Here is a 14975-nt window from a genome sequence, read left to right as displayed (position 1 = left end):
ATTTCTTTTGTCAACTGACCAAATGGTTCACATCTCCAGTGGCCATTTCCAAGGAAATTGTAAGACCTAGGGTAGGTCATCCAAATGTCTAAATCAAATATCTTCTTACTGAAAGCTATACAGTGCCGGTAGGTCTAAGCAGCCAGCTTCTTCTGGCTTCCAAACTTAACATTTATTTGTATACTTTATGGAAAATAAGAGTGCATTATTCTGAACCATTATTTCAAGTTGTTTTCTTCATAAGATATTTTATAATTATATAACATCTTTAAGTCTCAAAGACAGATACTTGATTCTTGATGATGAAGATAAAATTAAAGTCATCTATGGTGTGTCTTTTAGGTATTAAATATTATAAGATATGAAATCAACATTTTATAATTGTTTTGCAAAGTGAATATTACTGGAGCAGGATGTAATGCCTTTTTTTTTTTCTTACCTTGCCACCAGTTATGTCATTTGCTCTTCCAAGGAACTTTTTGTTTCTTTTATTAAGCAATGGGAAATCCAGAAAACACAGAAGATGCGTATGTTGCAGTTATCCGTCCAAAGAATACTGCCAGTCTCAATTCTCGGGAATATAGAGCCAAGTCCTATGAAGTGAGAAATTCTGATAACATTTGATTTCTATCAGTGAATGTCATTCTGTACTACCATTTACATATAAAGCATTATGAACATATGCTGTAATTGTTATTAATAAGCTAGTTAATCTAGCTCTCTACCCAAGCATATTTTTTCTACTTCGTGCCTTTCTATAACTTGGTATTCATTTACATGTGTGGATTATTAGATTAGAAAGTTATTGGGGGCCTGAGATGTAATGGTTGATAGAGTGCTTAGCTAGCATGCATAAATCTCAGAGTTTGAGTCCCAGCACTGCATAAAACCAGGCAGGGTGGACTTTGGTGGGATGGGGAGCTGGAGGCCAGCCTGGGCTGCATGGGACACTGTTTACAAAATGAAAGAAACAGAGAAAGACAAAGTCATGATTTTCTTAAGTTTATTAACTTAGGTCTTTGTATAATTTATGGGATAACTGAGAAAAATTTAAAAACTTAATGAAAAAAATCAATTTACTCAGCCTAATTTCTATACTTTGCTTAAATTGCTTTTGTAACATTGTCAGAAACCATTGTCCAATCTTGTTTGTACTGTAGATTGACCTGGGAAACTCCTAGTACTCAGAGCCTATGAATTCTGACTTAATGGATCCAGAGAGGAGACTAGCTTTGGAATTATTTTAAAGCTTCATAGATTATTCTACAATATGCACCTAGGGTTGAGAAAGACTATAATAGTATTATATTAATAATATATTAATGTATTACTGGTATAGTAGTATATTATAGTATTCTAAGGCAAGTGAATTTTAAACTTTGTATTAATGTCATTTTTCTCATCTAAGATTTTATTGCATGAAGTTCCCATTGAAGGACAGAAGAAAAAGAGAAAGAAAGTTTTGCTGGAAACCAAACTTCAAGGCAACAGTGAAATAGCACAAGGCATATTGGATTATGTAGTAGAAACTACCAAACCAATTTCTCCTGCAAACCAGGGGATTAAAGGTAGGAAACTTTCTTTCTCCCTACACCTAACAGTTTGGTTTCGATACTTTAAAAACAAAAATTGTGGTTTTGGGGGAGGAAGGTTGTTTTGCTTTGTTTACTTGTTTTGAGACAGAGTCTTACAAGTCTAGCTGGTTTGGAACTCATTATATAGACCAGGCTGGCCTTGAAATCGTCTGTTTATGCCTCCCGAGTACTGGGATTAAAGATGCTGCTGTGCGTGGCCCAGAAAAAAAAATTTTTTTTAAATATTTTAAAATCAGTTTTCTTCTGTCTTCCTTTCCATTCAAAAAAGTAGGAAAACCTCAGGAGCTTGTTAAAGTGTAGCCTAGAGCCTACAAGAAACAACTTCAGTATAATTTTATTAGCAAGTACTAACTGTACAAAATAGTCTCAATTCTGAGCTTTCCAGTGTATATTATTATGTACTTTATTGTGTTCACTGTTCCAGTTTAGCCCCTCCTCTACCCAATGATAATTAGTTTTTATAGAACCAAAACATTTAAGGAGCTGCAATGTCAGGGGTCTATTTAATGGAAAGACTACATATTACTTTTGCTAGCAGTATAGTTTTCTAGATAACTCTCCTAAAACTATATTTTTATTTCTATCAGACAAAAGAAACTAACCATGAGCTTCTCTGTGCCTAAGAGAAACAATATTCGTATATTAATTAGCCAAAAATCTTTAAGTTACCAAGGTAATAGAATGGTTTTCTTCTCATTTTGGTCATAGGAAGAAGCTCCTTTTCAAAAGACTCATACAGATAGTATTTTAAATATATTAACCTTGGCCAGGTGCTGGTGGAGCATGCTTATAATCCCAGTATGCGGGAGGCAGGGGCAGGAGGATCTCTGTGAGTTTGAGGCCAGCCTTGTACAGTCCGTGCAAGTTATTGAAAAATATTAAACTATTTTCTGAGGCTTTAGCCTGCTAAGAAACAGTCAGAAGGTACAACAGTTGCAAACTGTGTCTATATTAGGTGTTATAATTTAAAAAGGAAAGTATTTAGGGGCCGGAGAGATGGTTCAGTGGTTAAGAGCACTGGTTACTCACACAAAGAGGTTCCATTTCCTGCATCTACTTGGTTGCTCACAGCTGTCTAGCTCCAGCTGGTAGGAAGTTTCTGGTATATCAAATTATGACCCTGAATTTTAATTAAAAACTTTTATTTATGTACTGTATGTTTGCGTGCCTATATGCTCATTTGTATGTGTGAATGCAGGTCATGCTTGTACCACGCATGCATACCATGGCTCATGTGTGGAGGTAAGAGAACAATTTTGAGTGTCTGTCCTTGCCTTCTACCTTGTTGATAAGAGATTTTCTTATTGCTAGCACCTGCATACACTAAGCTGGTTGCCCTCAAGCTTCTGAATTCTCCTATCTGCGTCTCCTATATTGCTATCTAGCGCTGGGATTATAGGCACACACTACTGTACCTAGATTTACATGGCTTCTGAGGATTTGAACTCAGGTTCCACACTTGTAGAGCAAATACTTTACCCACTGAACCATCTCCCCAACATTGAGATCTATCAGTTTTTATTAGTGCATATAATATAATATAACTGGCCTTTTATATATTTGAGTTCCTTTTCTAAAATCTTTGTTTTCTTTGATCTTTTTGTACATATTTTTCATCTTTAATTTTTTAAATTTTATTTACTTTTGTGATTCTAAAGATCCAATTCATAACCTTGTTCCTATTAGACAAGTGTCATAACAATGAGAAGTATCTCCAACCCCTAAAAACTTGTTTTCTAATCCTGAATGTAAGTTATAAGATTTAAATGTCTGTTATCTTTAGCCAGATATGATGGTTTGCACTGTAATCTCGACACTTAGGAGGCAAGGCAGCAGGAACATGAGTTAATGGCTAGCCTGGCTACATGGGGAATTCAGGCCAGGACTACATTGAGGGACCCTATCTCAACAAAGCAAAGAAGCAAGCAATACATTCTCTTAACTTTCATCTTTGCTTTTTTTTTTTTTTTTTTTTTCAATTATTAGGAAAACGAGTGGTACTAATGAAGAAATTTCCTCTGGATGGGGAGAAGGCAGGCAGAGAAGCAGCACTATTTATTGTTCCATCAGTTGTCAAAGGTAATCTAAATTTACCGTACAGATTTTTAGGTATTTTGAATATAAATTGAAAGTTCGCTGAAGCCCATAGGAATGAATATTTATATATTGTTCTAATAATGTTTTTACATTAACAGAAGAAAAACATTATAAATATTTTAATTTCAAGGTAATGTATAGGTTTCTTGGCTAATTCATAATTGTTTTCATTTCCACTTTGAAGATGGAGATGCGAACAGAGAAAGACTAATTTAAATTAAAAGAATTCAGGTTAGGGAGCTGGAGATGTGGGTGGTTCAGAACAGTTAAGAATACTGTGCTTCCAGAGGACCCAGGTCCAACCTTATCCAGCAGAGCCCCACACCTGTGTATAGAAAGCTCTGGATTAAAGGTGTATGCTAGGGCTAAGCCATACCATAATCACCTGTTTACAACAAACAAAAAGTTCTTGGGTTAAAGGTATGTGTTAGGGCTGAACCACAACAAACAAAACACTGGTTTTTCAGTTTACAATCTTTGGGATCACAATGGGATCAAATATCATGCAACAAATAATAGCAGTTAGAGTTTTAATGTAGATCATATAGCTAATTTTGAGGCTTAGGATAATCTTTAAGATCTAACTATAAGAGAAAGTACTATTCCATGCTCTCACTTGATTCATAGTATAGAAAGAATTTGTTGAGGTATTTGATATGAAATTATTTTACAAATTATAGAGTGCTAGTCTCAGGTAAGATGGTAATACTTCTGGCAAAAATTTAATAATATACCATAGACATCCCAACAGCTTGCTGCTTCATGTGTTGGCATTATTTTGTTAGCTACCTAACATGTAAGACTCATTTTTCTGAGTGTTCACAAGGTTAAAAAAAATTTATTTAAATGATGTTGGAAACCATAGTAGATTTTACAACACTATTGAGAAAGATTTATAAAGATTTATTTATAAAGATTGTAAGTGCTGGGACCAGAGGACTGGCTTAGTGATTGAAAGTGCAATCCTGATTACATGAGTTCAATTCTTGGAACCTGCATAAAACATCCAAAAAAATCTCTGGAATTCCAGTATTCTACTTGTTAATTGGGAGATGGAGACAGGAGGATGAATAAACCAAAAACTTGTGGACCAGCTATCTCAGAGTCTGAAAACAAGACATGCTGTATCAACAAGGTAGACAACAAGAACCAACTTGCAAAAGTTGTTCCCTCACCTATTCACAGACACGCTAAATCAAATTTAAGATTACAAATGCTTTATTTACCTAATAGATAAATCACAGAACTGGATGTCGCTTGAATCCGGGCCTTCTAATTCCAAATACCGAACAATTTGTTATAGTTTACAAATATTGAGAACATGCTCTGTATGAAGAAAGTATACTTGTAAACTTTTATGTAATGGAATAATTTCTTCATTTTCTTTTTCAGATAATACTAAATATGCATATACTCCTGGATGTCCAATTTTTTACTGCTTACAAGATATCATGAGAGTTTGTAGTGAATCCAGTACTCACTTTGCAACACTTACAGCAAGAATGCTAATAGCCTTGGATAAGTAAGAAATGCATTAAGAATATTTTTAATCAATTATAGTTGAAATTAGGTTGAGGTACAGCCTGGATAAAAAATTAATGGGAAACAACCTATTATGTTAAAAAATGGTCAGTATTTCAGTTATAAGGATGAAAAGTCTCCTAGCTAAGACTGTCTTGTCTACTTACAACATGTTAATTTTATCTTTCAAAAATTATAAGCACTTAACAGGATCAAGGTTCCTGTGTTATAAAAGTAGGCATAGCAGTTACTCTTGTCAGTGAACAAGTCATAGTCTTCTTTTGTGTGATGCCATATCTCAGAAAGTCCAGTTACAGAAGCACTTCATACTTTTTTAAAGTTTTATGATTATAATGTCATTAACATTTTAGAATAATTGCTGTGTCTATTGACAAAGCTTTCATTAAGTACTTAATACAAAGCTGACTGTAATATGGGATAGCGACACATGCCTAAGTCCTACATTAGTCTGTCTTTTTCATCCTCCCTTTTGAGAATGCTTCTGCCTCTTTCCCACTTCTGCAGGTGGTTAGATGAACGTCATGCACAGTCTCACTTTATTCCAGCTTTATTTCGACCTTCTCCCCTTGAACGGATAAAGACAAATGTCATAAACCCTGCATATGCTGCTGAATCAGGGCAGATAGAAAACTCACTACACATGGGCTACAGTGCACTGGAAATAAAGAGTAAAATGTTAGCCCTGGAGAAAGCAGACACTTGCATTTACAACCCTTTGTTTGGATCAGATCTTCAGTATACAAATCGGGTAAGAGTTGAATTTTGACTCTGGTTTCAAAAGACCTTTTAAATATAATATTTTTCCTAGTAAAGATGGAATGGTTATCATTTTAAACATTAAAATAATAACAATGCTTTATTTATAAATGAAAAGTCAAGTATCTGAGAATTTTAAGGAATATTTATTTATTTATTTATTTATTTCCTTTATAGGTAGATAAAGTGGTAATAAATCCATACTTTGGTCTAGGAGCACCAGACTACTCAAAAATCCAAATTCCCAAACAGGAAAAATGGCAGCGAAGCATGAGCAGTGTCATGGAAGACAAGTACTGTTTTGGTTTTACTCTAATTGGCTTTTCATAACTTGATTTTAAAATATATGTAGGCAGTACGTAAGCAATCTGATCACTAGCCTGTGGCTACACAGTGATAAAATAGTTTTTGTAGAAGTATCACTTTTGTTTTGAAGTAATATGAATTTCAGCAGTGTTCATACTTTCAATTTCTTTCTTATGATTAGAGAACGACAGTGGGTTGATGACTTTCCGTTGCATCGAAATGCCTGTGAAGGAGATTCAGAATTACTAAGCCATCTTCTCAGTAAAGGATTTTCAGTCAACCAACTAGATAATGACCACTGGGCACCCATTCATTATGCATGCTGGTAAATAGAGTATTCTTTTTAGAAAAATTGAATTCGTAATTATAATACTGTTGTTTCTTATCAGAAAGGTGTTCTGATTCCAGACAGCATCTATGCCATGATTGTCTTCTGAGCATTTTGTTCTGATCTTTTGATTGTTATGCAATTGCCAGTCTTCCACAAGTAAAAGCATTGGTGGTCTTCTTAGCCATTGCAAGCCAGACAATAAGGTGGCCAATAAATTGACACTAAGCACATGGGGTATGACCTTGTATCATGTTAGAAAATGTCCATTGAGAACTTTCAGAATCTATAACATCAAGAAGCCTACCAAATCCTCCTTCAAGATTCTTAGAATCACAACCTATTTTCTCAGATGTAAGAGTTGGAACAGAATTAGGGTTAGTTCTTCCTGGCTTTTTCCCACTATACCTCTTGGCACTCATATTCATCTCACATAATAATAGTAATAATGCCACTTAGTTGAACTGAGTTCTTATGTCATAGCAGTAATGAACTGGTGTAGATTATTACCTTAAAAAGACATAGTCACTCATTGTTTACTACCTACTAAATGTCTGTAGTATCTTAGTTATACTGAACAAGGACATTTACCTCTCTTGGGGTTGGTTTATTTACTTATAAGTAATTGTAATTAGGGTTAGAAAATAGGTTGATAGAAGACTTGCCAAGTATGTATGGAGCCCTTGGTTCAGTCTTCAGCAGGGCAAAAGGTAACAAATATTAAGTAATTATACCATTCAAGAGTTCTTTCTGATTCACATTTGTATTTCTCTGATGTTAATATTTTTATCAAGTAGTTTGATGGCTATACTTAGTATATATGCTTTTTTTGTTTCTCTTTTTTTTTTTTTTGTTTTATCTGTAAATGTGATGGAGACTATAGTTCACTGGCAAAATACTTTATCAGTGTACAGTAGATCTGAGGTTTTATCTCCAGTGGTAAGGGAAAAACCAACAAGCTTAAATGTTCCCCACTTTTCACTATGGGGAATTTTTATATTTATATTTAGAACAAGCTAACCTAAGTCATCTTTAACTGATGAAGTAGATTTTTCCCTCACATAACTCATAATTACTGGTAGTAGAAACAATGCATAGAGTTAAAAAGGTGTAGAATATACTTCAATCTTCAAAATACACTGCAGAATTGGGAATAACATCAGTGACCTGTAATATATAGAAATCCCCAATTTATCTATCTGACCATGCTCTCCATTTTGCAACAGAGGTTATTTTCTTTTCTAGCAAAAGAAAAGTAAAACTTTGAACTACCTATTACATATAACAAAAGCATAGTGTGACATATAATGTGGTTTGGGATGTACTGAGGTATCAGTAGCAGTAGATAATTCCTTACATATGATCCTTATTAAGTTATTTAACATCCTAATAGCCTGCTTATGTATTTACCGGATGGAGTTTAAAATGACATTTTCTAAAATAAAAATACAAAATGCAAATAAAGTAGTTGAGAGCATGTAGGAAGTACGGAACAAATGTTGGCTTTGATTAATATGACTGGAGTGAGAAGATTGCTCAGTGGTAGGGCATGTGAAATATGTCAAGAAAGAAGGGATGGGGAAAGAAGGGAAAGAAGAAAAAGAAATGTTAAAATATAAAAATTGTGATGTCTAAATTTAAAATTATTAATTTTTAGTATTCTTAGTTACAATTTCTTTTTAGTAGAATACAGAAGGAAATTTTTCTCTTTGATAAATTTTTCTGTCAATTGAAAATAGTGAGCATTATTGGATTGATGTGAATCTGAGGAAAGAATGGTATAGTCCAGGCTGGGTGGTGCATACTGTAACCCGAGCCAGTGGGAAGCAGGCTTACGAGTGTCACTACAAGTTTGAGCCCAGCCTTGTCTGCAGAACAGCCAGGGCTATACAGCAAGACCCTGTTTCAAAAGAAAAAAATAAAAACTAGTAAAACACTTTATGTATTCTTAGTCAGTATTTGATGACAGGATTATGAAAGGACACAGGCTATTTCAGGATTTGGTCCTTTTTTTTTTTTTTTTTTAAACCCAGGTTGGCCCTGATCTTTTGATTTTCCTGCCTCTACCTCTTAAGCGCTGGGATTACAGACAGACACCACCATTCCTAATCCTATCTTTATTAAAAAAAAAAAAAATAAAGTTAAACTATAAGTTTATCCCTTTGGATCTTATCCTTAAATTTTTGCTGAGATCAGTAATTTTTAAACTTTTTGGTTTGAGGACAACTTTTGTCTTTGGAACTTATAGGATCCCAAAGAGTATTCATGTGGAATTAATATAGTGATATTTTCATGTTAGAAATCAAAGTGAATTCTTGGTATGGCAGTACATGCCTTTAGTTCCAGCACTCTGGAGGCAGGTACAGAAAGAACTCTCAAAAATTCAAGGCCAGCCTGGTCTACAAAGTGAGTCCAGAACAGCCAGGGCTGTTACACAGAGAAACTCTGTCTTGAAAAACAACAAACAAACAAACAAAAAAAAATCAAAGTGGAAATATCTTTATCAATACCAAATAAACACTATATATAAAACAACATAGTTTTACAAAAAAACACCCTATTTTCTAAAATAAAAAGTACAAGAGATTGACTTCTAAAGTGGGTGTACAAATTTACATTCCTAACAGCAATGGATGAGGGTTTTCCTTTCTCCACATCCTGTCTAACATTGTTGTCACTTGAGGTTTTGATCTTAGCCATTCTGATGGGTATGAGATGGAATCTCAGAGTTTTTTTATTTGCATTTCCTGATGACTAAGGAAACTGAGCATTTCTTAAAGTGTTTCTCCACCTTTCAGTATTTCTTTGTTGAGAGTCTTTCTCAGAAAATGGGAATAGTGTTCCCTCAAGACCCAGCTATACCACTCCTGGGCATATATCTGAAAGATTCTCAACCATTCAACAAGAACATTTGCTCAACTATGTTGATAGCAGCTTCATTCGTAATAACCAGAATATGGAAACAGACTAGATGTCCCTCAACAAAGAATGGATACAGAAATTGTGGTACATTTAAACAACAGAGTATTGCTCAGCTATTAAAAAGAAGGAAATCATGAAATTTGCATTCGAATAGATGGAACTAAAAAAGATCATCCTGAGTGAGGTAACCCAGAAGCAGAAAGACACACATGGTATAACTCATTTGTAAATGGATATAAGCCATATAATACAGGATAAACATATTAAAATCTACAGACCTAAAAAAGCTAAACAACAAGGAGAACCAGAGAGAAGATGCTTAATTATCATTCAGAAGCTAAATCAGGGTAGATACCAGAAGCAGTAGAAGAGAGGGAACAGGATGGGAGCCTACCACAGATGTCCACTAAAAGACTCCACCTCGCAGGGGATCAAGACAGATGCAAAGACTTACAGTCAAACTTTGGACAAAGTGCAGGGGGTCTTATGGAAAAAGGGGAGTATAAAAGGACCTGGAGGGAACAGGAACTCCAACAAAGCGAAAAAAAAAAGCAGGGCCCAGGGGAACTACAGAGACTGATGCATCAACCAAAGAACATGCATAGAGATAACCTAGACTTCCTGCTCGATATAGCCCTTAGACAGATCAGTCTCCACATGGGTTCCCTAGTAAGGGGAAAAGAGACTGTCTCTGCCATGAAATAGGTTGCCTGCTTCTTGATCACTTCTCCTTGTTGGGGTGACCTAGCCAGCCCACAGAAGAAGAGGATCCAGGCAGTCCTGATGGGACCTGATAGGATAGGGTCAGACAGTAGGGGAGGAGGACTTCCCCATCAGTGGACTAGGGCAGAGGGATAGGGAAGGAAGAGGGAGGGAGGATAAGGAAGGAAGGGTGGAACTGGGAAGAGCTGAGAGAGGCTACAACCAGGGTACAAAGTGAATAAATTATAATAACAATAATAATAATAATAAAGAAAATAAAAACTATAGGACAATAACAGTGTTTTACAGTATTACAAATCTCTGATCTACCTAGCTAATAGATGTGCTCTCATTTCTATTTCTTCTTTCTTCCTTCAGTCTGTTTCAAACCATGTCATGAAGCTTCCAAAAAACTCCATCCCACTCTTTTGTTCTCAGAGTAAATTGGAGTTGAAAGGGATTAACTTATAATATACTGAATATTCCATTGTTGTTGTTATAATTATCCTGTGTTCTGTAGTCTATCCTATAGAATTCAGAAAACCAGATTCTCACTGGCTTATAGTCATGAAATTGTAGATAAATTACATAACTGATTCAAATGTCACTTTTCTAATCTGTTTGATACAATTACCTCTGCCTAACTCCCAAATCATTCTGACAACTATATTACATAACTGAATAAGAAAAGTTTATATGTCATACAAAACTCATTTGTTTTACTTATTTTAGTTACTGTTTGAACTGTTGTCTCTTGTCTTTTCCTGTAAGGGTGTTTTTCTACATGGAGTTTAGCATTATAGGATAAGTATCTTTCTCTACATTCTTCCAGACTTAGTAATAGTTAGGCTCAGTGAGATGGTTTTACATATTTTCAGTTATATACTAGGCCTTGCCTCCTTCCTCAGTTCTGGTGTACATTTTTAGTGGCTAATGAACAGATTAATTCCTTCTCCTTGGAGCATAAAGGAGATATATAAATATATATAACACCATATATATATTTAAATATATATGGTGTTTAAAATATATAATAACACCATTCTGACAGACTCCCAAGATGGTAGAGGACAGAATTACATTAAGGAAGATGAAACTGCACAAAATGAGATAAATCTCTTAAAACAAAAATAAAATGCTATTTTTTAAATGTATGTCTTAGGAAGGTATGATGTATCTTACTTCAGAGTAATAATGGAGTTTAACCTGAACAAAATGGGGAAGAGGAAAAGATACCTTAAAAGTAGCAAAAAAACAGTGTGAAGTAATATGACTAAGAATAGGATACAAATGGCCAGAGTGTGATAGAACCGTAGAGTTTGTAAAGGGGAAGAAAGCAAAAGTTGAGGGCAAATCAAATCCCTTCTAATAAGCTATTTTCCTCCAAATGTGCTACAGTGAAAACCAAATTTCTCTTTCCCTTCTGACTACCCCTTATTTGCAAACAGCATATTCCTTTCCGTCTTTGCTGAGATCAGCTTTAAGCATGTCTTGGGTGTCAAGCAGAAGGTGGGCTCAGTGTGCCCAGCATATGCTTGCGACCTTGTATTGCTTACTCCTTTGCCCCAAACCCAAAATAGTCTTCCTCTCTTCAGCTTTTCAGTTCTGTCCTATTTAAAACCCAATTCAAATTTTTGTTTTCAAAATACTATTAAAAATTGTCTTAAACTGGCTCGTACCTTCTCTCTATTCCAATAATTTTTAAAGAGTATGCTTTTTAATCTTTAAAAATTTGAAGTGCCAGAGAGATTGATCAGTAGTTAAGAGCAATGGCTGCTTTCAGAGGAGCTGGGTTCCATTAGAAGCACCCACGTAGTAGCTTACAACCATCTGTAATTTCAGGTTCAGAAGATCAAAGGGCCCTGCACACTTATGATGCACAGATATATATATATATATATATATATATATATATATATATATATATATATATATATATATATACACAGTCATATACATATACGTGAAACTTCCATACACATGAAATAAAATGATTTTAAAAATCCTTAAGTGTCGTTTACACTTTTACTGATTGTTATTGTAAGGTGTTTACTTAAACTTAAAGCATCTAATGTACTCAATGTAAGCTTTTTTTTTAATGACTTAATTTCTAATTTTAAGTTGCTTTAATGTGCTGTGGTTTTGTTCTATTGTTTTCCCTGGTAATGGCAACTGAACCCTGGAGTTCTTGATGCATATATTTACCAGTGAGCCACACATTCTGACCCAATTATGAACTAAAAAGTATGTCTCCTACTTTTTTATTTTTGTGCTTTTGTATGGGGTGATTATCTTTTTTCCTCTTTTTTTAAGATTATATTTTCTTAGTTGATCAGAAATTGAAACAGTTGAATTGAACTATTAAATTCCTATAAAAAATTGCTAAGTAGTCAGGTGTGGTGGTGCACACCTTTAAAGCCAGCATTCAGAAGGAAGAGACAGGTGATTCTGAGTTTGAAGCCAGCCTGGCCTACAAAGTAAGTTTCATGACAGTCAGGACTATTAACACAGAGAAACCCTGTCTCAGAAAACCAAACAAACAAAAATTCCTAAACATTCCAGATACTTAGTCAGTATCTTCACACTTTAATCCCTTGTTCTCTAGATACTCTTCAAATACCTTGTAAAATTTGAAAAATTTTTTGGTACTTAATGTTTAATGACTACATGAATGAACAAAAGCTGTCATGAATGTTTCAAGGTCAAGAAATACAAAGCTTCTAGAGACCATTTTTTTTTTGGTAGCATCACTTCTTTTTTTTTTTTTTTTTTTTTTTGCCTTCCAAGTGCTAGGACTAAGGGCATGCACCACCACCTCTAGCCCAGATGATTTCTTTTTATTTAGTTTTAATTTTTTTATTAATTACACTTTATTCACTTTGTATCCCCCCTGTAGCTCCCTCCCTCCTCCTCTTCCAATCCCACCCTCCCTCCCCCTTCTCCACGAATGTCCTTCCCCAAGTCCACTGATAGGGGAGGTCCTCCTCTCCTTCCTTCTGATCCTAGTCTATCAGGTCTCATCAGGAGTGGCTGCATTGTCTTCCTCCTGGCCTAGTAAGACTGCTCCCCCCTCAGGGGGAGGTGAAAGAAGGGGGAGATACAAAGACCTGGAGGGTCTTTTGCTCTCCACAGGGAGAGCAAAGAAATAAAAGAAAGCAAATCTGGACACAGGGATCTATTTTCATTTTTCTACAGGTAGACATCCAGTTAGACATAGCACCATTTGTTGAAGATGCTATATTTTTTCCATTGCATGGTTTTGGCATCTGACTCTATCCTGCAGGGTATCAAAACAAATCATGAGACTCACAGCCAAACTTTGGGCAGAGTACAGGGAATCTTATGAAAAAAGTGGGAAAGAAGTAAGACCTGGAGAGGACAGGAACTCCACAAGAAGATCAGCAGAACAAAAAAATCTGGGCCCAGGGGTCTTTTCTGAGACTGATACTCCAGCCATGCATGGAAATAACCTAGAACCCCTGCACAAATGTAGCCCACGGCAGCTCAGTGTCCAAGTGTGTTCCTTAGTAATGGAAACAGGAACTGTCTCTGACTTGATTTTAGCAGCCTGCTCTTTGATCAAAATTTGAATTTTTTAAACAATTCAGATGGGCTTCCCCACACACACACAGAGTAAGCCCTATTTTTAATTTTGTCTTGAACTTATCTGTGTGGGCAGCGCTTGGTTGTTCATGATAGTATGCAGAATTGGATATGAAAAAAAATAAAACTTTCAGATGCATCTTCTGTACTCAATTTTTGAAAAATATTTTTATTTATTCCATTCATTCACTTTGTATTCCAACTGTAGCCCACTACCTCAACCCCTCCTAATCTCACCCTTCCTCTTTTCCCATGCCCCTTCCCCAGTCCACTGATAGGGGAGGTCCTTCTCCTCTTCCATCTGACCTTAGCCTATCAGGTCTCATCAGGACTGGCTGCATTGTTTTTCTCTGTGATCTAGTAAGGTTGCCTCCCCCTTATGGGATGGTGTTCGAAGAGCCAGCCACTGAGTTCATGTCAGAGACAGTCCTTGCTCCCATTACTAGGGAACCCACTTGGAGACTGAGCTGCCATGGGCTACATCTGTGCAGGGATTCTAGGTTATCTCCTTGCATGGTCCTTGGTTGGAGTATCAGTCGCAGAAAAGAGCCCTGTGCCCAGATTTTTTGGTTCTGTTGCTCTCCTTGTGGAGCTCCAGTCCCTTCCAGGTGGTTCTATCTCCAGATGGGCTTTTTTTTTTTTTTTAAGGTAAATTTTATTATTTTTATAGGTATGGAAAAGTTGAAGCCACTCGCATATTATTAGAGAAAGGAAGGTGCAATCCAAACCTTTTAAATGGCCAGCTCAGCTCACCACTTCATTTTGCTGCTGGAGGGGGACATGCTGAAATAGTACAGATCCTCCTTACACACCCAGACATTGACAGAGTAAGTTATTTTCTGTTTTATATTTTTATGTTCAATAACTAGTAAGTAGTATATAAAGATGTTTAATTGTACACTTAATAGGTCAACTAAAAAACAAATTTTACTTTATAGAATAGTATATATGTGTAAACTGTGCCTTTTATCATAAATTTTGAATTATTTTTAGTATAATAAAGTACACTTCACATAAAATGTATGATTTTGATCACTTGGATGCATAATTCATTGCATTTGGTACATTTGTATTGTTTTATATAGTCTTTACATATATTCATCTCCAGAATATATATAAAAATC

General features: G+C 35.4%; 1 protein-coding gene across 3 annotated transcripts in view; it reads left to right on the top strand.

The window, feature by feature from the left end:
- The window catches only part of Krit1 (KRIT1 ankyrin repeat containing), a 37315-nt gene that overhangs the window by 2608 nt on the left and 19732 nt on the right, over window positions 1-14975 (top strand). For 2 of the 3 annotated variants that reach the window (XM_055612765.1, XM_055612763.1), the window contains exons 2-9: window positions 451-600; window positions 1409-1568; window positions 3582-3674; window positions 5085-5214; window positions 5739-5982; window positions 6168-6283; window positions 6478-6621; window positions 14522-14678. In XM_055612765.1, the coding sequence (XP_055468740.1) occupies window positions 499-600; window positions 1409-1568; window positions 3582-3674; window positions 5085-5214; window positions 5739-5982; window positions 6168-6283; window positions 6478-6621; window positions 14522-14678 (1146 nt within the window). In that variant the 5' untranslated portion in view covers window positions 451-498. The remainder of the gene's footprint in view (window positions 1-450; window positions 601-1408; window positions 1569-3581; window positions 3675-5084; window positions 5215-5738; window positions 5983-6167; window positions 6284-6477; window positions 6622-14521; window positions 14679-14975) is intronic. The other variant, XM_055612764.1, reaches the window with a different exon arrangement.

This window comes from Psammomys obesus, unplaced genomic scaffold (assembly GCF_907164565.1).
Source record: "Psammomys obesus unplaced genomic scaffold, mPsaObe1.curated_primary_1811, whole genome shotgun sequence".
NCBI classification, from domain to species: Eukaryota; Metazoa; Chordata; class Mammalia; order Rodentia; family Muridae; genus Psammomys; species Psammomys obesus.
Note: the sequence above shows the minus strand (reverse complement) of the source record. Positions and strands in the feature narration are given on the sequence as shown.